General features: G+C 49.7%; 1 protein-coding gene and 1 long non-coding RNA gene across 4 annotated transcripts in view; one reads left to right on the top strand and one right to left on the bottom strand.

Annotated features, from left to right (window-relative positions):
- Window positions 1-977: 977 nt before the first annotated feature.
- Window positions 978-20,893, bottom strand: ALG9 (ALG9 alpha-1,2-mannosyltransferase). 3 transcript variants are annotated; one of them, XM_042034345.1, is made up of 15 exons: window positions 20,691-20,893; window positions 20,248-20,386; window positions 19,873-20,007; window positions 19,571-19,641; window positions 18,656-18,744; window positions 18,090-18,225; window positions 17,694-17,781; window positions 17,475-17,580; window positions 13,812-13,934; window positions 12,162-12,316; window positions 10,446-10,575; window positions 9,656-9,803; window positions 9,219-9,348; window positions 6,613-6,743; window positions 978-2,831 (listed from the first exon to the last, which is right to left on the bottom strand). In XM_042034345.1, the coding sequence occupies exons 1-15, from the start codon at window positions 20,876-20,878 to the stop codon at window positions 2,711-2,713; spliced, it is 1,890 nt and encodes a 629-aa protein (XP_041890279.1). In that variant the 5' UTR covers window positions 20,879-20,893; the 3' UTR covers window positions 978-2,710. The 3 variants fall into 3 exon arrangements, with proteins under 3 accessions (XP_041890279.1, XP_041890280.1, XP_041890281.1); XM_042034346.1 differs by having other exon boundaries at window positions 10,446-10,551; window positions 20,691-20,798; XM_042034347.1 differs by lacking the exons at window positions 18,656-18,744; window positions 19,873-20,007; window positions 20,248-20,386; window positions 20,691-20,893 and having other exon boundaries at window positions 19,571-19,617.
- The window catches only part of LOC121667563, an 8,149-nt gene continuing 7,054 nt past the window's right edge, over window positions 20,797-21,891 (top strand). The window contains exon 1 of the long non-coding RNA XR_006017100.1: window positions 20,797-20,883. This is a non-coding gene — a long non-coding RNA (uncharacterized LOC121667563). The remainder of the gene's footprint in view (window positions 20,884-21,891) is intronic.

Below are 21,891 nucleotides of genomic sequence, written 5' to 3'. Positions count from 1 at the left end.
CTTTGAAGAGCCAGCGAGAAAATGATGGATATTTATAAGCAAACCTGTCTCTAAGGCAGCAGTTTCCAGGGTCTAATAATAGGGTTTGGGCTTGTTTATGGCGTGATCCAGCCAGAACTGCACAGAGCTGCTGGAAAGCTCCTGTCCTGGAAGCAGATTCCCGGGAAGCTGGGAAGGTGAAGAGCCAAAGAGCCTGGGAATTGCACTCCTTGCTTTGACCCTTTGGATTCTCACGGCTGCAGCACGTGGAGCACCAGGAGCCCCTGGGACAACGCTCTGGGAGAGGCAGGGAAGAGCAGCACCTGCTGGAGAGGATGCCAGGGATGTGGAAAAGCCACCTGTCCCCAAAATCAAGGTGAAACCACAACTCTGCCATGCCTGGACCACTGGGCAGGTCCCGAACCAGACCTGGCACTGTGAATCCATCACCAACCCCACATCCAGAGGCCCTGGAGCTGTTTCTTGCTGACTCAAAGTGTTGGAGCTTCCCCAGGCAGCTCCGAGGGGAGGACGAAAAACAGGAAAGGTCAAAACAGCCTCGTCTTTGTGCAAGAGAGAGAGAACAGGGCTGGGCTGGGCAGCACCTGCACAGGGTGTTCTGAGGCTGGGTAATTTCAGGGATCAGCTCCCCACCCTCAGAGCCTTTCCAACCAGCTCATTTCAACACAGAATTCCTCTTTGCTCACTCTGGGCTGGACAAAGGTTACACCAATGCCACAAGGACTATCAGACATCAGGGAAGCTTCACCCTTTCTGTGAAAAGGAGGCTGAAGCCTGTTTTATCTGTCATGTTTAACACTCACCCAGTAATCCACCTCCCCAGCAGAATTCACGGATTGCAGGACAGTGAGGGACAACACTGCACCTGTGTTTGCTCTGGAAAACATTGCTAACTCCCCATTATTGTGAACTTATCAGTTCCCAAGCATCACTCCAGAACAGGAATCCAGCTGGAAAGAAAGGTGGAGCAGCCACAGTGGTTTCCAATGGGTGTTTACTGCACTGTGTTCACACCAAACACGTGGTGATGGGCTGGGACATGGGACCACAGAGCTGCTGCCATCACTGCTTGAGCTGCATCGGTCGCTTTATTTGAGTTCAGGTCGGGGGCAGCAAGGGAAGAGGCAACAAGCAGGGCAGGAGTTCTGGTCTGGATTCACTGGCACTGGAGAGCCCTGGGTAAACTTCAGCGAGGGCAGAGCTGGCTGGAGGGAGAGGGGAGATGATGGACACGGACACAAAACTCTGGTGGCGGCTCTGCCCTCCCAGAACAGCTCATCCCAGCCACATTCCTGGGACACCTCAGAGCTCCACAGCTGACACTCAGGGAGGGGGAGACTTGCATGGGATGAAATCCACTTCCCTAAGGATGGCACAACTTAGACACCACCCTAAACCTGAATTTAGTGCCTCAGCTTCCAGCTGGAAGTGGGGTGCAGTGGGATTCTCCACGGTGTGACCATCCAGACTCCAGGCTGGGCACTGTTTGTAGCACAAACATTAAAAACCTCCTCCTTGGTGCCATGAAGGGATTCAGAACCTCTCCCTGTGTTTGTAAAGTTGATCCTATGACACAGCCCAGCCTTGCTGCTCATGCAGCTCCTCCTGCTCTGTCCCAGCAGGATCAGGTGGGATCACAGCCTTCCCACCCTGCTGAGCCCTGCATCCAGCACCTGGACCAACACATGGATCCCCAGAGCTTTTCTGGATCCCAAATCTGCTCCCTGATCCCCCTGCTCACACCAACCCAACCACAGTCACACCATGGGGCAGAACTCCTCCTCTGCTCCACCCCATCCCATCCCCACAGAATCCCAGGGGTGTGAGCGAGAACAGCTCCTTCCATCCAGCTGGTGATGCTGCACGTTTGAAAATGGAGATGGAATAAGCACAGCACTGCTCTGAGGCATGTTGGACCCACGTAACACATCCTGGCTATTCTGGGAAACAGAACTGCAAAAAAAAAAAAAAAGGATTTATCCTTCTCCTCTCTGGATGATTCCAGAATTTTTAAGATGCTGACAACTAGAGTTCAAAGGATCTTGAAAAAATCATTATAAATAGCAAACAAACACTTGGCTTCACAGATAACACGAACACTCTGATCCCATTAAACACATAATTGTCTCTGTTTGGGTTTTTTGTTCCCAAAAGCACAGGTTTATCCTTGGAAATTTCTCCTGGACAGAGCAGCTTTAGGCTGTTCCTCTGTGGTGCATGATGCTTCATTCCTTGAGATTCAGTTCATTCCAGTTCATTGTCAGTCAGGTGTTTTTCCTCTTTTCCCCTTCGAAAAGGAAAATTCCTAAGCTTTGTTACCTGGAAAAAAAACTCCCTGGGTGAAAAAAAGCACTGCTTGAGCAGGTGAGGACAGTGGGGGGGTGGGTGGGGGAGAGACAGAGAGAATTTGAGCTGGATTTTCCCAGATTTGCAGCCTGGAGCAGAACCTGGAGGTGCCACCCCCTTTTTATTTTCCATTTTTCTCTTCTCCGGCGTAAGAGAGAACAACACAGGGAGCAGCAGGGATAACACATCCATAGGTGGCTGCTGGATTTTCCAATGGCTTGAGGCAGAGCAGAGCCCTGACAGAGGAGCAGAGGTTGCCAGAGCTCATCGGGGAATCCTCCCAGCACCATCCTTCACACAGGGAGCTGTCCAAGAGTGCCAGCAGATGCTTTGGGGTTTTTTTTTTGCTGGCCCAGGTGTGTTCCTAGCCTCCCATTTTTTTCCTGGCTTGCTTCCTGCGGGGTTTCAGGATGGTGTAGTTGGCGTACCACGTGTACTGCTCCGACAGCAGGGGGATGTAGAACGCCCGCAGCAGCCGCGAGGACCTGAAAAACCAGAAAGGAAAAGCAAAACGCTTTTAAGTGCCCAATTCTCTCCTTGTTGGCACGACCAGAGCTGGTTTCTGTCACTAAGAGCAGCAGCCTCATGCCCACCATCCATTCCCTGCAGGATTGAGGGGGACAGAGGGCAGGAAGGTGCTGTAATTATTGGAAGAAATTTAAAATCCCAAATATCAGCACCCAGGGGACCTTGGATGCCACAGCCCTGTCCCTCAGGGCACTGGGAAGGTGAAAGGCTGCATTTCCCTCCTGGAATCTCCTTTCCATCCCATCTTTCTGGCTGCCTTTTCCCCACACCTCTCTGAGGAGCAAAAAGCAGCTTTAATGGGCACTGGCGTTTTGAAGTTCGGCTCTTGAGCTGATCTTCTGTGGAAATACTGAATTACAGAGGGCTGGGCAGCTCTGCAGCCCACACTCACTCCATGTCCTGCCAGTGCTGGGAGCTGGCATTTCACAGCCTTTCAAAAACTGGACCAGTGGAGCACGGAGGGCTTAATGATGGCTGGGTGAAATTAGCACCTCTGATTGGGTTGCTAATTGCTGGAGCTGTGCTGGCTGAGAGCATTCTGAATGGATGTATTCTCTCACTAATGATAAAGTCCAGGTTTCAGTGTGAAGTGGACAAATAAAACGTCCTTCAGCAGCAGCTCTGAGCTTTGTGAAGCTTCAAAAATTTGAGCAACTCACTGAAATTGGGGCTGAGGCAGAGTTTTGCTTCCTCAGCACTGCAGCTTCTCCCTTTATGTCTTTAAGGTCAACTGGATGGGAAATACCAACGCTTGCCAGCCACAAGTGTAACCCCAGGCACACAGAGCTCGGAAAAGCAGCAGCAGCACTCCAGTTTGGATTGTTGAGCGGTCAGGGATGGCTCACACTTGCTGGTCACTTCAACCCCCAGCTCTGGCTGTTCTGGACATCCCATTCGAGTAATTTTTTCAGCAGAAAGATGAGTTGTGTTTCGTTTGCTTGTTGTAAGGCAGCACTGGAGATCTTTCAAATATAGCTGGAAAACAATGGCAGGAACTGCCACTGGAGCTGCATCTCCCCAGGGGCTCCTGGGGCTCCTGCACAGCCTGGCTGGGCTCAGCTGGGATCAGGCAGCTCCTGCATGCTCATGGTCCCCTCCCTGCTCAGGGACGGGGAACCTTCACCTCCTGTCACCTCTCTGTGTTGGGCTCAGCCACCTCAGACAGCAGATGGCACAGGGAAGGGGCTGGGTGACAGATGACAGGAATATATTTAATGTTCTATTTGCATTTGCTGCTAAATTTGTCCCCCAGAGACTCGAGTGTGTGGAGCCTTAATCAGCACTCAGCTCCCAGGCTGCAGGAGCAGGGCCATGATCACTCCAAGCTGGGTGAGCAGGGTCTGTTTTTCCAGGTTTTCTGGGTTCTGAAGGAGGCGCTGCTGCAGGACAGAGCAGCTCCCAGCTAAGGCAGAGACGTGACAGGAGCCAGAGATGCATCTCCACAGAGATGCTCCGTGACCAGAGCTGGAACCACAGTGACCCTTGGAGCTGAGCCTCTTCTGCCTGAATTTCAGGAAAAGCAACTCAATTCTGTTCCAGCAGTGCCAGAGGAGGCTGCTGTGGGATGGAAGGAAATCCAAAGTGAAGATGTTCCAGTCCCCCTTCCCAAATTCACAGACTTCCATGGAACAGCAGCACATGGACACCTGCAGTGTGAGAGATTCCTCCCAAACTGCATTGGGTAACATGAATTTGGTGCCAGCATCGTTCAGAGAGAGGCAGGAGGAGGGAGAAGGGCAGGGAATGGCAGGAGGGAGCTGAACCTCTGCCACAGGGGCAGGTCCCAGTGCCACAGGGGCAGGTCCCAGCGCCTCCCAGCCACAAGAAGCTCAGGATCAAAGCTCTCTGAAAACCCTTTAACATTTGCACTTCCTCTAGGGGTTAAATTCTGTACCAACACACACATTTCAGAAGTAATTCAGCTACTTTTAAAATAAAACCAGGGAAAACAGCTAGAGGAAAACACCATTAAAGGGAAGGAGACAGGCTCTCATCAAACCAGGGTAATGCTATGCTCAAACCAGGTGACCCAATCATTAATTTTGCACTACGAATTTTTTTTTTTTTAATGGAAAACCCAAGTGTGTGGAGCAAGCAGAAGGCTCAGCCTAAAGAGCTGGAAAATATGTGCTCCTCAGAGGGGAGCTGTGATATATTTCCCCTTTTGTGTGCCAGATTCGGAGCGCTCAGCCAATATAGAATTAAATGGACCTTGGCAAAGCAGCTTCCTGAGGAGCATAATTAGCTGGTGGCTCGGAGTGCTCTCTAATTCAATTAGCAGCAGCATTTATCAGAGCCAGCTGAGATTTACATTTGCACTTGCTGACGTCAATGGGAGACTCGCAGTGAGCCCCAGAAGCCTCCAGTGCAGCAGGACTGAGCTGGGCTGCTGGGGTCATTTATTTCATTTATTTCCACACAACAAGAGCTGCACTTTGGGCTGAGCTGGGGAGGTGCTTGATGGGGTTTGGGTTTTTTTACCCCTTGCTCTGCAACCACTGAGCTGCAAACCTGAACTCTTCACTCAGCTCCCAAGTGACACTTCTGTTCCTCACTAGCTATGACAAAACCCCAAAAAGCTGCATTTTCATAGTGGTTTTACACTTCGGAGGGAGCAAGGGCTGTTTGCAAGGCACTGGAAGCAGGTGCTGGGTGTGAGATGCCAGCCAGGAACACACAAATGTGGCTTTAAAGCAAAAATGCACATTTAAGGGCAAATCCTCTGCACAAGGAGTGCCTTTGATGCTTCAACTGCCTCATTAATAAAACTTATTGGCCAAACTTCCCAAAGTCCTGCCCAAATGTAGCAGCAGGTTCTCTTGGAAAATACAGTTCATGGGGAGACCTTGCCAGGAGAAGCTGTTTGTGTCAGCAAGCTGGGAACACCAGAGCTCTCCTGGGAGCTCTTGAACATTTTCACTCCTTCCCACTGCTCCTCCCAGCCCCACTCCCTGGAGGGCCCAAGTACCAGGAAGTCACAAGGTCTCTCATGGAAAACAGGAGGGCACTGAACTCTGGGTTAGATTTTACAGAGGTTTTTCCAGCCAGCCCCTCTGTCCTGGTGTGACACCTTCACGGCCAGAGCTCTAAAGGACTAAATAAGATCCTCATGCAGCTGAGTGTTCCTGTATCTGCAGGCATGTATGAACAACACTCCCAGCCTGATAACCCTGATCCCATCCCCTGTCAGCCTGGAGGAGAACAAATCCCACCTCTGCTTCTCACAGACACACCAGCAAGTTGTTCAGTGAGCAGCACAACTACTGCAGAACAGATTGCAGCAGTGATCTCTTCCATGGATTTTCTGGTGCCCAGTAAAGGTGTGGCCCTGCTGACTGCCTCCTCTCTCTGCCTGCCAGCTTTCATAAAATTTTGAAGAGCTCATCCCCTCTGAGACTGATTTATACCTGTCTTGAATTTGGCTGGGACAAGACAGAGTGAAAGTCTCCTGGGAGGAGGCGACATCCACCTCAAACCCAAAAAACATTGCTTCAGCAGGAGGCTTTATAAAGAAATTGTTTATTTCTTTATAAAAATACTCCTTCTCACCACCCTCCTCGCAGGGTTTCACCCTCTAAAGCAACTCAGCTCATAAATTTTACAAGCAGGAGTTTGACAAAGGTTCCACTCTGCTGGAAATTGGATTTGCCAACGGATCTCTCCTCCCTGTCCACTTTGGCAAACAGAAATCACAGACTGCCAGCCCTCATCCCTCCCTCTCCAAAGTGCAAATCCTACCTGGAAGCATCAAGGAATGGCTTGTAGGCAATGGTCACCCACTCTTCTTTGTTGGAGGAGTACCTGGGCTCCCGCAGGCTCTCCGTTGCTGTGTCCAAGTCCACCAGGTAGTGGCACTTGGAAACGTCAATCTGCAGGAAGACAGACATTCCTGTGGTTCATTTCCTGCAGCTTTGGTTGTCTGTGTTCATTGACAGCCATGAAAAGAGGGTTACATTTCTAGCAACAGGTGAAATGCTTCCTGCAGGACACAGGTAACAGAATTTGAATGTTTTCAAGCAAAGCCTTTGTGGGGCAATCCAACAGGAGACTCACGTTATGAAACCTCCCCCTTCGTGCTGGGAATCCTTTGTCTTATCCTGCCCTACCCCCTCAAACTCTTCCTTCAGGGAGGTTCAGTTCTCTCTCCCACAACATTTTACTGCCAACTTCCTTGGCCATGCTTGAGATCCCTTTTCTGAAGCATCTTTGGGGCTTCATGTAACAATTTAGGCTGAAAACAATTTAATTAGGTGGATAGCAGATGGCTCCGTGGCATCACAACTGAGTGGCAAATGAAATTACACCACAGGAAACACAGCTGAGGATGCTGAATCCACTTCTTCCTCTGTGTGAGAGGAACATTCCAGGCCCTGGGAGAGGTTCTGGCTCATTAGCAGGAGGACTCCCAAACCACTAACCAAGTTTTTCTGGAAGTGATATAGAATCATTCAGAGAAAGACAAGTTGCTGCCTCAAGGATCTCACTTGTCTCATCCTAAATGCTGCCCTAAAAGAGCTGGGACTTCAAATTCCAGGTGCAAGACAGGTTTCCCTTGTATTTTCACAAGTTACAGTGAAGCCAAGCATGATATTCCTCCTGCTCAGAGGGCCAACACAGCACCTCTGCACTGAGCTGGGGATTTACACAAGACTTGGGGGATGCACAGACCTTGAAACGAAAGAAAGGAATGAGTCTTAGTGAACAAAGCTGCGAGGGATTTCTAAATTACATCCTCTCCTCTTCTGTTCCCCTTTCCTTTTCCTCCTCCCACTCTTTCTTTATTTGATGCAACTGCTCTGCCAAGTGGAGGAGAGCTAAATTGGATCCCATCCTGACTGACAGGAGTGGGAACGGCACAGAGCTGGAGCTAAGGGCACATCTGCTGCTGCCATGGGGTGTGGATGGTGTAAGAAGTGAAAAGAAAGTGCTTGAAAACCCCTTTGTCTGAAGTCAGCTGTTGTTAACAGCTTTTAGGCCTAATCTGCTGGTCCTGCTTGGATGTATCTCGGTAAGAAATAACACTCCTTATCTCTTTCTTAGCAGTTTCAGAGACAAATGCACCTCCCCAGCCGGGCAAGTGCAAGGTAAGTGCTGCTCAATGTGATTAAGGAAGGAGAGACTGCAAAACAAGATCAAATCACTCTTTCCCCAGTGTCTCATAGCAACAGAAACACTGAGGTTCACTCTTCCATTTCCAAGCAGAGCAGTAATAGATACTCACACCTGAAACAGTGAGATCTGCAGCCATTAATTGGTTTTATCCCTGGCTCAGATAATCCTCCTGAACCCTTTGTTTTCTCCCCTTTAAACGACCAAGAGCCTCGTGCTATTTGGATTTATTCACCCTCACAGTCCTGTCCAGTTCTTGCTAATTATTCTTCTATCTTTTTTTTAAACCTGAGTGTGCCTGTACTCACTAAATTTGGGGAAAGATCTTGATCTCTTGGTGTAATTAGCAGGTCATAAGTAAGAGTTTTAACCCCGTTTAATTTCTGATTTCTGAAGTCCTAGGCCCTTAAGCTTGCACGAGAAGTAACAAAGTTGTAGGGTGACATTAAGGAACAAGCATGAAACAAAAGTGTGTTTTGCTCCATTAGTCACAGGCTGTGCAGCAGCCAGCTGTCTGTGCTAAAAATAAGCCCCAGTTAAGGATTTCATAAATTAAATGCGCTGCAGCAGACAGCTCCTCTCAGGTGGGAACACGCCTCCATCCCCTTTCCAGTAACCACATAATGAGCCTCAAAATAAGAGTTTTAACCCAGAAGGTTGCCAAGACTTAACCTGTTAGTAATTTTAAACATGCTAGCTAGCAATCATTCTAAAATATTCCTATTAGTGCACTGGTTTAGTTTAGTCCAACCAGAAAATAAATCAATAATACCAATATATGTTATCTTAGCAGATTCCCACTGAAATCACTAATGCAATTAAGTTCCAAATTAAGTTCCTCCTCCTCAGTTGCAAATATGATGAATAGTTTTATATTTAAAAACAAATAGAAGAGGGAAATTTCAATTCCTGCTCAGTGACAAATATTTTCTGTGGGGGACTTCGAACTACTCATTCCTGTGATCACATTAACACACCACACTAAACCCAAAACTGCAGTAATTAGGAGTTATTACTTCTGCTGCTTCTTTTATTATCATTATGTTTTAAAATTGGCAGATGGAAGGCAAACAGAAACCACTCACAAGAATGGGGAGATTTCCAAGCGCTACAGAGGGACCATTTTTGGTTTGGAACTCCCCAGGAAACAGAAATGGGGAGATCCACTCAGAGGCATTACATTAATTCAAATTATACAGTGAGGGAAGGGAAAGGAACCGGCAATAAATCCTCACATATCGAGATGGCTCCTCCTTGTTCTGGTCATTCATGTCCGTGGGAATGATCCGTGTGGCCATGGGTCCCTTGGCAAAGGGTTTGGGCAGCTGGCCCCGGAACTCCGACAGGATGAACTGGAGCTGCCAACTGCGGAGCACAGGGAAAGCATTTTGTGTGGAGAGCACCAAAAGCAGAACCAAGGACATCATTCCAAGGGTGGGCAGCTAAAGAAGCAGGCACACCACAGATTCCCTGGAGCTTGTGGCCAATGTGCTGACAAAAACCCTTCAGAATCCTTCGGTTTGGGTACTTTACCACTGTTTGTGACACTGCTGCTGGCGACAACAGAGATCCAAGGTCCTGAGGGTTACCCACATGCATGATCACCCCCCTCATTATGATGCCCCTCGTTATCCATCTCACCAACCTGCACCTTTTCCATTGCAGCACTCACTTGTCTGGCAGCAGGAAGCTGCTGGGGAACCTGTGCCACTCCTTGCCCACACAGACATTGACTGGTCTCCCCTCGGGTACCGTGTGAATGCTGGGGTCAGTGGCAATCCTGTGGAACTCCGGGTACAGGTCCAGGGGCCCGTGGTAGCCTGTGGAAGGCAGAAAGTCATAAATAAGGTTAAAGTAAGAGGGGCATTTAATGAAAGCTTTCAAAAGATTGTTTCGTACATACATTTTTAACTGATAACTCAACTGAATAAATGAACTGGTCTATGGATTCCAAAACTCCCTCTCCTCTAGCAGTGCTTGTGCCCTACCAATTTTATTCTCATTCCCCTGTCCTGGCTGGCAATGGCCACCAAAACCCCAAAAAATACTGGTGAGGTGGGAAGGCTCTGATTCCAGAAATGTCCAATCCATCTCCATTAAGGACTCGTGCACCTAATTCAAGTTTTACACAGGAAAATGCTTTTCCAAGTGGGATTATCTATCTGCAAGTTGAAATACCTGCTTTAATACCTGTCAGGTTTTAGATCAGTGGAGCTCTGCTGGTGGAAGGTGAAGGGCAGAGGATTTTTAAGTGATGTAATTCCGGTGATCCACTCATACATATATGGATGAATGCATCATTAATAATTAATTAATGGTGACCATCAGAACTAATTCCTTCCCCTGCAGCAGCGACATCCAAACTTCTCAAGGTTCCTGATTTCTACAGGCAAAGCAGCACAACTTTTGCAACCCTTGAGCCCAAAGGCCAGGAGAGCAGAGAGCAAATCTGAAATACCAACCTCTGAATAAGGCAACAGAGCGTGACAGTGACAAAAGGCCAAAGAGGAAGACAGTCCCCAGGGCCAGCCAGTTGGAGGACACTGTGTAGTGTTCCAGGCGGTAGCGCTGGAAGATGAAGTGGTAACATTTCTCAGGGAAGAGTAAGAAAAAAAAGAGACAATATAAAGTTACTCCAACTCTGATCTGCTCAGCAAAATTCTTATTTTTCATCAAGACTTCACAACAGTGCATCTCCCACCAGATCTCTGGGCTTTTTTAATTCAGAGCCATAAAAATGCACAGAAACTCATAAGGTTCAGTCATATTTAAGTGATAATTTGGGGTATTTCAAGAAGTTTTCAGCTCTTTTCCCTAGGAAGGCCTCTGGACCTAAAGTGCTCTCTCAAGGGCTCCAGTTTGGCTGTTCCCAGGTGAACCAGGGACACTTCTGCAGAAGTTCCCTGCACAGACACACCTGAGTTTCCACGCTGGACTGAATTCCTGTCTAAGCTCCATGACCCAGATTTCCAGAGTGACCTATGGTTGTTTACCCTGCTCAAACCACAGCTTTGAAGTGGGTAAAAGAACACAGAGCACATTCTGCATCCAGCTTTAAGTCACTCTGAAACTGATAAAAGGAAAATTGATAAAAGAAAAATTAATAAAAGAAAAGCTCTTTAGGTTTTTTTACTTTAAAAGCCTTTCTGGGAATACCCAGGAGGAAACACATCCAGTCCTTGGCTTGGTCCCTCCCTCCTGTTCTGCAGGAGTGCTTATTCACTTCCCACCCTCAGCTGGTTTCTGTTTCTCTTGTCCTGTTTGCATTTTTCTCATAACAGCCAAATCCACGTGGTTTGGAGGGGAAGAGTGACAAGCTTGTCCTGCTGGTGGGCAATCAGTTCCAGACTCTCAGCTGGATGCTCCATACTGGGCAAAACGTCATCGAACAGTGGTAAAATATGCAGGAAATGTTCATGAAATTTTCCTAAAGCCGTATTTGGCACAAATAAAAGTAAATAAACATTGCCCTGTGATGCTCTGAGAGCACAGAGGAATTCTCTGTCAGAGCTATAAAACTGGTGACATCACAGAGCTGGATGCTGTGGGGATGCAAGGACTGGAACTCATCTGGGGAATGAGTGGAGATCCAGAGTGAGAACAGCATCTGAGCAAGGCAAGGGTGAGTGATTTGAGGGGTGGGCAGGAATTCCAGCAGTGCTGCACAGCAGGACAGAGGAGGACCAGCAGGATGAGGCCAAACAGCTGGAACAGGCTCCAGCAGGGACTCCTGGCTGCATTCCTGAGCCTTTTTAACAGCAGGAGATGAATAACTCTGAGCTTTGGGAAGGTTTATATCAATCTGTATTAGTGCTTTGCTCTGTGAAGTGTTTCAAGTGATGTTTACTAAACATCCAGTTTCTGGCTCTTCCAAATGTTCAACGCAATTTCCCAACATTTAAACGAGATCCCTTTTCCTTTCTTCAACCCAGTGAGGGATTCCTACTAAAACACAACACAAAATGCATTTCCTACACTCCTGCCCCTAGAGCTGAACAGCAAAGGAGGCACAATTCCATCAGCAGGTTACTGAACCCTCTTGGATTTTGTGTGGTGTTGGCACTACAACATCACAGCTCCAGGAGTTCCCACTTGGGATTGGAGAACGACTCAAAGTCATCATGAAATAATGGCTGGGAAATATTCTCAGCTATCTATTAAAAACCACTAACATTTACCTGAAGAGCAGAGAGAGCCACAGCACCAGAGAGACAGATGAGGGGATAGATGGGGAAGAGAAACCTCTCTTCTTTGTGGGGCTGGCTGAAGAAAATCAGGATCCAGAGGTACATGGGAGACAGGGTCAGCCAGTAGGGACGGCCCAGATTCTGAACTGGAAGAAACAAAAACTCAGCAAAGGAGTAATGCAAGAATTGCTTCTCTTGCACAATCCTATCTCACACCCAAAGCCCACTCTTGAGACCCCCCACACACCCTGTTCTGAGCACCCGTTGCTAAAATGCAGGTAACACACCCAAACAGCCAGCAGGGCATCTTCCTCAGAGGATTTTTGCAGATTCCTACAATCCTGACAATTCCCACAGCCTTGGGAAGACCAAAACCAGAAAATAAGTGTTACTGGATCCAAGCAAGACACAAAACTCATCGAGAACTGCCAGGTCTGAACAGGCAGACAGAGGTACTGCGTTTCCTGCTGGGCATTGTACACACAAAGATCAGAAAGGGCCTCCTCAGGATCTCCCCTTCCCCTTCCAAAGGGTTGTTTAGTGCCTGAAGTGTCCCCAGCCTTCATTGCCTCATTACAAAAATAACGGCAGGAGAGGTCTCCCAGGTGCCTTCTGCTTAACAGAGGAAATAACAGATTCAAAAATAACAACAATTACCCTGAATTTCAGTCACACTGAGGAGGGTTCTGCACTGCCTGACGATTTTCAGTCCCTTTCCTACCCCCTTACTACTCCCAACAGCAGAGTTAAGCAATTAAGCCAACGGCATTTCACAGACAATAAGAACAAAGCACTTGGCAGAATTGCTCCTGCTGTTAAGCACAAGAACACCAGGCGAACAGCAGGAAATCTTGCATTTACAGGAGCTCCTACTGAGCTTTTACTGCTTTCTGAGAGGTTGGCACTCACAGCCGAGGAACAGATATAAGCAAACACCCCTTAACATACATTTTCATCGACGATTGTGTTACTGTTTGTTGTATTCAGTAAAAAAAAAAAACAGAGAGAGAGCAAAGCACTGACGGGGCTGATGAATCTGGAGGCTGCTGCTGACACTTGATGAATTTTCCGTAGGAAAACAGCAGAGAAGAATTTACACTTCCCCTCTGGAGTCACTTACCAAGTGTCACGTGTTTAAACTGATGTCATTTTATTCAAGAAAAAGCCCAGTGTGGAGTAGGGAATATTCTGGTTCCTCCTTTTTTTTAACTCCCACTATATCCACCCCCAAAGGGACATTTCCCAGGGCATGGGGAGCCTGGCAGCTGAAAAACCCACAGTGCACGGGACAGTCCAGCTTCAATCCCGAAAGGTTCCTACCCATGTCCAGCTGCAGACAAGATGGGAACAACACCAGGGACAGCTTCTTTCCCCTTTAGGATCATTGCCTGGCCCATTCCTGATGCACGAAATGTCAGAATGAAGGTTTGGAACCACACACCTTGTCAGGCCTGCTTTTGATAATACATTTTTCCTCCTGAGGTGGAGGCAAGGAACAATCCTGAACTCTAATGAATTCTAGCAACTTTCCTGGTGTTCCAAAAGTTTTCACTGCTCCCAGTTTCACTTCCAATAAAGAAAAGCTGCTCTTTGGCAGGCAAACTCTCCTGAGTCTGGCTCTGCCAGCTGCCCTGCACTCACCACGGAATTTCTGCAGCAGACACTCCATCAGACAGGTCAGAGGCAGCACGAGCAGGGCCAGGACAAACACCACGTTGAAATTCAGAAAGCCATTGATGAAATAGAAGGACCAAGGTTCTGTACCTAAAGGGTGAGAAAAAAGGCAAAAAGAGGTTTGAAACACAAGCATGAACGGATGGCACAGCAGCTTTGGACCTTCTATGCCTGACACAGTCCACCAGAGTATCTCACACTCACTCCTGCCCAAGAAACTTCATTGTCTTCCTTCTCAGAAATTATTTTTCTCCTTACTTTTCCACTGGGAGTGAAAAATAGTATCACATTTGCTGTTCAATCCCAGGCCACTCCCACAGCCAGCAGAATTCTGTGACACAGAGCTCACCCCTGCATTCAGAAAGCACAGCAAGAAAGCAGAGGTGGAAACTTGTAAAACTGAGAAACTTGACCCCAAATTCATTCTTCCTTTCTAACTGCAGAGGAGTAACACAAAACCACACAATGTCAAGTAATTCTGGAGTGAGGATGTTCACTCTGGGTTGGCAGGAACAGAAGATGTACCAAAAAGGATTAAGAAGGAAAGGAGTTTGCATTCCCAGTTCACCCTAACAAAGACTCTGCTACTAAATGCTGGTTTTGGTCCCTCCTTAGGCTCAGCACTATTTAAATGTCCCAAATTCCGCCTGTTCTGACACAAACGGGAGCCAGGCAGCTCTGCCTCCACACTTGGGAACTGGCTGCAAGCTCTGGAGAATGTAAACTGAAAGAAACTCCAGTCCAACTGTCATTTATTTAGACTCTTAATTCAGGATGCTTAAAGCCCTTAACAATAAGGAATGCCAGTTCCTCTCCACACATTTCCCACTCTCTCCGTGTGATTAGCTCAATCAGCCAGTAAATGACACGCGGGGGCTTTGATCACGGCACTGTTGTGACATGTGTCACATGCCACAGCAATTTCCTGCAATCAGAGCCACTTAAATTGGGTCCGTGTTGAAATTAATCAGACAACTGAAAAGCAGCAAGGAAAACCTGAAACCTCTGCAGCTCAACAAGGGGAGAAGTTGCCCTGGGAATGTCATAAACATGGCACTGGAGTCACTGCTTGGCCAAGCAACTCGGGTTCACAGAGGAAACCCTGAGTTATTCGCACTGCAAGCAAACAGCAATTATCAAAAGAAGTCCTAAATCTTTAAGGGATAATTCCAGGGACCATCCTGTCACCGTTCTGGCTGCTATGGAAAGCAAAGGAAATTCACCCTGAATTCACCACTCTCTGCTCTTGTCTCTGATTTGGCAGCTGGGGGTCAGGAGTGAAGGACGATTTATGAAACAACTCCTCCACAATCCAAATACAGCCCAGCTAATACTGCCAATAGACAGATCAGCTGCTCTGAAGCACAGCTTTAACCAAAAAAAGGCTGCTCGCTTACATTTTTTTGCAGTGTGACTGAATTGCCCATAAAAAATAAGCACTGGAGCCTCCCCTCCTTCTCCAATGAGGGATTTTCTTCTCTGTGAGAGGATAAAAAAAATAAAAAGTGGGGAAAAAAGAGAAGAGAACAGTGCACAGCAGGCAAAAAGCACCAGGCTGGGTCACCCATTCAGAGGCACTCAGGCTCAAAGCCTCCCAGGGCAAGAAGCTTTTTATTCCTGTTATCCACACGGCTCAAGGTGAACCGAGACAGAACTGCAGCATCAAAAAGGAATGACCCCACTGCATGCAAGAAGTCCTGGCCCAGAATATCGTCTTTGAAGCAGGGAGGAACACTGGAGAACTCTCCATGCTCAGGATTAATGGGAATATGCTTCCACACAGACCAGGAGAGGAGATGGAGCTTCCTGCAAGGACCCAAATCCTAGAGCTGGCAGGTGTGGGATATATGAGACAGACTGGTGAAAACAGTGGGAAAAGAACACCCAGGCAGCTCCTGGCACGGTGGTTCCATGAGGAAAACCAGCTGGAAGCACTGTCAGACACAGAGCGAGAAAACGCTTTGAGCTCTGAGTCTGTGAATGGCCCTGGGAGCAATTCTAGAACTCAAATTTACCCACGCTGCACCCTGTCCACAGGAATGGTGAGGGCAGCTCAGGCCAGAGCAGAGGAGTTGTAAAAGAGGTTTAAGATAAGGAGCCCCACCCCGGGCTGAAGCCTGAGCACAGGAACTGCAGCTGGCAAGCAGTAACTGAGCTGCAATCACTTGGTCATGAGTCACAGCCCTCTTTCTGAGCAAGTCTGCTTCAGAGCTGCTACAATGAACAGTCTGCTTTGCTGCATTTCATTTATTCTCACTCTGCTCCAGAACCAGGACTCCACAGAGCAAAGTGCCACATGAACAGCTCCAGCACGTTCCACCCAAGCTGCACAAAGCTTCCCAAAGTGGGACAAAACCTTGGTCACAAATTATGACTTCTTAGAATCCCAAAGCCTCAAAATCAGGGATATATACACTTAGCAGCTCTTCTCCCTTGGCTGTAGAAACCTAATCACTCCAGGGAAATATTAATTGCACAGACAATATTTATGTAGAAGGAGTGTATTGCTGAAGCCAGAAGAAAAAAAAATAAATTGGACCTTGTCTCCAAAATACTGTGGTGCTTACACTGGAGATGATCTGGGTTGGTGACTCTGCTCCCATCATGCGAACATTGGGAAATCCCAGCTTCCAGAGCCAAGAGGGATTGGCCAGCCTTTCATCTCCTCTGGTAGTGTTATTTCTCCCCAGTGTTTTGAAGCTCTCTAAACACACAGTGCTGTCCTGGCCACACTGCATTAAAGAGCAGTTCCAGGCAGGCTGTTTTACTAGCCCAAGGATGTTGTATGAGTGTCACTGTGAATAAAACTCTTCAGGACAGATTGGTCCCTGGAGGCTTCTGGAAACAACTCATGCACCAGTGTGGAAAAGGTCAGGCACAAGCCCCTGCCAAAACCTATCAGAGACAGAGCCTGGAGTTTACTTATAGAAAACTCACAGCTCCACACTTTAGAGCCTTCCTGCAGAGGCCACGAGCCATGGCAGAGCAGCTGCTGTCCTGCTGTGCCACAGCACAAGCGACAAATCACCACTCAGCACCACCCAAAACAGCCCCTCAACTGAAGCAACAACGCCAGCAGCCAGAGAAAGCCTTGCTGCTGCTCAGCACTGCTGAGTCCCTCCTGGAACAGCTCCTCTGGGCTCAAACAGAGCACAGAGATGCTGCAGGGATCCTGTGGTCTCTGCCAGCTCTTCTGAAGCCCTGCTAGAAATGTAATATTCTCCTGCTGTTCGGCTCTAGAAGTGCAAGATATGGACAGAGAGAAGTATGGATTCTGCACCAATCCTGTTTCCCAAGGTTCTGCAGCCTGACTGTGAGGAACAACAGCCAGGAACAAGATTCAAGCTGACAAACACACACGGGCCGCTTGTGCACAGACACTGAGACATCTCCTGGCAGTCTTACAGAAGCGGAACGTGAACAAAAGCAGCACAACTCCCAGCGTGGAGAACCTGGGCAGTGCATTCCCAGCTCGACAGAGACATCCCGTGTCCAGAAGCAGCAGCTGCAGCCTTTGGAGCTGGCAGGCTGCTTTGGCTTCAGGGCACGTCAGAAAAAGCACTGCCAATCACGGGCCACGGCAGCCAGACACCCTCGGGCTCCCTCCCCGCCCTGTTATCCCAAACTCACCGTAGAGATCAGGGCCGTGGGGGGTGAAGACGTTGTACAGAACGATGTTGAGAGGTGCCACCACCAGCTTCCCATAGTAATAGCTGTCCACCACCACCAAGGGCACCTGGAAGAAAGCAGCTGTTGGTTGAAGTGCCAGCAGCTCCAGCTGATTTTCCTAAAGGAACTCATCCCTTCTACTGCAGTCCATTCCCTCCTCGTGTTGCTGCAGGCACTCACCAAAAACAGGATCAAGGACACCACACACCAGTTCAGGAAACTTTTCCACCTCTTCTTCAGGATCAACAAGTCAAAGGCAATAGGAAGCCTGAAAGAGAGACCCAGCTGTCAGCTGGAGGCTTTGAGAACCCCGCTGCCGCCCCTTCAAAGCAAGAGAAAGAACCACCACGTCACTGGCCTCTGCTTCTACTCCACAGTCCAGTCATCCAGCTCAGGTTTTACTCATGTTAGTGCCAGGAAATCTTCCCAACCTGAGTTCTTCAAGAGCCAAAAACCCTGTAGCAATGATCCTGGGCTAGGCTGGCAGCTCAGTCCCTGCTGGTTTTCTCCTCCACCCCTCCATTCTCCCCAGCCAGGTGAAACCCATGTAACAAAGGGCAAGAAACCCCTCCTTACCCCAGAGCTGCACTGAAGGGCCAGCCCAGCAGGGCTCCAGCAGCCACCCCCAGCACTGCCACGGAGGTCTTGTCCATGTACCAGCCCGTCATGGCAACCACCGTGGTGTACATGCAGAAACTGCTGGGGAGGAAAGCTGTAGGGCAAGTGGAGAGAGGGTTAGCACAGCTTCCCCACACTCTACCCAACACCAGCAGCAAGTGTTTTACAGAAGTCTTACAGTGGCTGGGAAAACAGGTACAACCAGCCAGAGGGGACAGGACACAAAGGCAAATGGCATTGCCAAAATATCAGCCTCCTTCCTTAGAACCCAAGATGTCCAAGGAAGGCAGGCCAAGAGCCTGTTTGAAAGGCACAGCAGTAGAAAAAAACAAGAGGCAGTAACAGGAACAGGCCTGGAAATTGCAACACAGAGAACAAAATCTGAATCAACGCTTATTCTGTCATGAAAGACACCCCCAGCTGAACACAACAAAGAGCACTCCAGAGATGTGTTAGAGCTGTGGATTTTCTTCTCTCTGGAGCCATCTTTGGTCACTGTTAGTGCCACTGCCAAGCCAACTCACCTGCAGAAGCACAGAACATCCCCGTGCTGAGCACTAGGAAGGCCAACATCAGCCTGCTCACGTGCAGCCCAAACTTCTTGCACACAGCCCTGGGGAAGCAGCAGAGAAACAGGTACCACAAAATAGCCTCAGGGCAAAAACAGAGCAGCACCCAAAGCATGCAGGACCACAAATAATCCATGGAGCAGCCTGAGAGCTCTGAGGTGGGGGATTCCCAACACTCAGCTGCTGCCTCTGGCCTGGGATTTCAGACCCTGAGTTACACCAGTGCAAAACTCTGGATGGGACTTGGCTTCTCCCACTTGTGCTTGTGCCAGCCTCAGGAACTGGTGGCTGCACTGCTGCACACATCAATCTATTTATGAGTCTCACCCCTCACAAAACCCCATCATGCAAAAAAGCCACTGCTCACCTCCTCAAACCCAGACTACTGGCAACAGAAAAGTCATGCAAGGTAGTGGTTTGAAAATCAGGAATCAAGAGGCAGCAGGTAAAAATAAAAATCCAGTTTAGACAAGATAATTGCATGTTAGGGCTACTGCTTTTAGTGGCTGTAAACAGCATTGGCAGAGAGATTATAGACAGCAACAATCAATGTGTTCCAGTCAAATTCACTGTGATAAGCAAACACAGCACCAGACTCTCCTCAATCTACAACACTCCCACCCTGCTTGCTGCCAGCAGTGAGAAAACGAGTGGAGTCAACAAAATGCTGGAGTAGAGGTGTGGGTGGCAGATCTGGGAGCACAATTTTGTCCTAATTGTGGCATTCTGACCAACATCTCATTAAGTTATCACGAGAACACATTATTTTCTCATCTACACACGAGCTTCAGAGCCTATTTCCTGTGGCAGTAACTGTGTACGTCACTCACACCGCTCCCAAACACCCCCTGCAGACAGACTGGCACTCACTTGTAGAAGTAGAGTTCACAAACGCAGCTCAGGAAGGCCAGGAAGCATCGCAGGAAATAGAAGATGAGAACCTAGGAGACACAGCCAGAGTCGGAATGAGGCACAGGACACAAAATGGGCTTGTAAAGCATCAGGGGAAACCCACAGACCCTTGGAAATCCTTACAGGGAGGTCAATGTTTGTCAACAAGCCAGTATTTTATAAACATGAAGTCAATTCCAACAACAAACAGAAGAGCTGCTTCACACACACTCAAAGCACATTTTTTCCTCACAAAAGCAGCTTCCACACATCTGATTTACCTTGTTGGTTTGCAGAACCCTGGCATGGAACCAGGCTGGCAAGGCATGGAGCCACAGGTAAGCATAGGAGCGGATGGCGTAGGCTGGAGAGTATTCCCATGTCTGAAACCCCTTCCCATAAATGAGGTAGTGTGTCTACAACAGAGAGCAAATAAATAAATTAACATGCAGCACACAGAGCAGACAGTTTTCCACCCTGAATTCCAGAGCAAAAAAAATCTCATTGAAACAGAGGGATCAGCACAAGGTTCTAAATAAATCTGCATTTGCACGAGCCAACTACAGACTGAAACAGAGAGCACAAGGTGCTAAATAAATGATTATTTGCACAGGCCAAGTATGAATTCCCAATCCCAAGGGCAAGAAGGGACTCACCGGCTCCCAGTAGTTAAAGGTCTCATCACAGTCCGAGATGTTGCTCAGCAGAGCTGCACAGAACCTGGCCGAGATGAGACACTTGAAAGCTGTTGATCCTTCAGGGGCCCAAACTTGCCCGGCTTTGCTCCCAGATGATCTAATCCAAAAGGGAAAAAAAAAAAAAAAAATTACAAAAACGCAGCAGGAAGCGTCAGCAACGAGATCAAGGCTACCAAGGTGACAGCGAGCACAGGGCTCTGAGTGTGGCATTTGGGCAGTGGGGGGACGCCAGCCCCCTCACATGGAAGCACCATCAGCCCCCCTCAGGGCTGGCCCCCCGCGCCGAGCTCCAGCACCATCCCCACCGCACGGACCACCCGTGTAAACACCGGCCCCGCGGCCCCTCAGCCCCTCAGCCGCGGCCCCGCTCCGTGCCCCGCTCCGTGCCCCGCGGCACCCACTCGTTCCGCGCCTCCTCGCTGCCCGCGGGCTCGGGCCGCCGCCCCGCCGCGTCCCCACCGCCCGCCCGCGGCCGCTGCCGAGCTCCCTTGGCGGCCATGCCGGGTACGGGCAGCGCGGGGCCCGCCGGCAGCCGCGGCCGGGAGGGACGGAGCAGCTGCGGGAGCGCGGCCGAAGCCGCCGCCGCCATCACGGGTGAGGGCAGCGCGCGCCGGGCGGCGGCGGCGGGAGCGCGGCTGGGACTGGGACAGACACGGGGACCGACACAGGGACAGAGACCGACACAGGGACAGGGACTGGGACAGGGACAGACACGGGGACAGGGACAGACAGAGGGACCGACACAGGGACAGACACGGGGACAGGGACTGACACAGGGACCGACACAGGGACAGGGACCGACACAGGGACAGGGACTGACACGGGGACAGGGACTGACACAGGGACTGGGACAGACACGGGGACAGGGACTGACACAGGGACTGGGACTGACACAGGGACTGGGACAGACACAGGGACAGGGACAGACACAGGGACTGGGACAGACACGGGGACAGGGACAGACACGGGGACTGGGACAGACACAGGGACAGGGACAGACACAGGGACAGGGACTGACACGGGGACTGGGACAGACACAGGGACAGGGACCGACACAGGGACAGGGACCGACACAGGGACCGACACAGGGACAGGGACAGACACGGGGACAGGGACAGACAGAGGGACCGACACAGGGACAGACACGGGGACAGGGACTGACACAGGGACTGGGACAGACACGGGGACAGGGACAGACACAGGGACCGACACAGGGCCAGGGACAGACACAGGGACCGACACAGGGACAGACACGGGGACAGGGACTGACACGGGGACAGGGACAGACACAGGGACAGGGACTGACACGGGGACAGACAGAGGGACCGACACAGGGACAGGGACTGACACAGGGACAGGGAATGACACAGGGACCGACACAGCGACAGGGACAGACACGGGGACAGGGACAGACACGGGGACAGGGACAGACACGGGGACAGACACGGGGACAGGGACAGACACGGGGACCGACACAGGGACAGGGACCGACACAGGGACAGACAGAGGGACCGGGACTGACACGGGGACAGACAGAGGGACAGGGACAGGGACTGACACAGGGACCGACAGAGGGACAGGGACAGACAGAGGGACAGGGAC

The sequence above is a fragment of the Corvus kubaryi genome, unplaced genomic scaffold (assembly GCF_017639235.1).
Source record: "Corvus kubaryi isolate FWS band 111438036 unplaced genomic scaffold, C.kubaryi_AGA036_p1.0 37367, whole genome shotgun sequence".
Taxonomy (NCBI): domain Eukaryota; kingdom Metazoa; phylum Chordata; class Aves; order Passeriformes; family Corvidae; genus Corvus; species Corvus kubaryi.
This window is presented reverse-complemented; position numbering and strand designations above follow the sequence as displayed.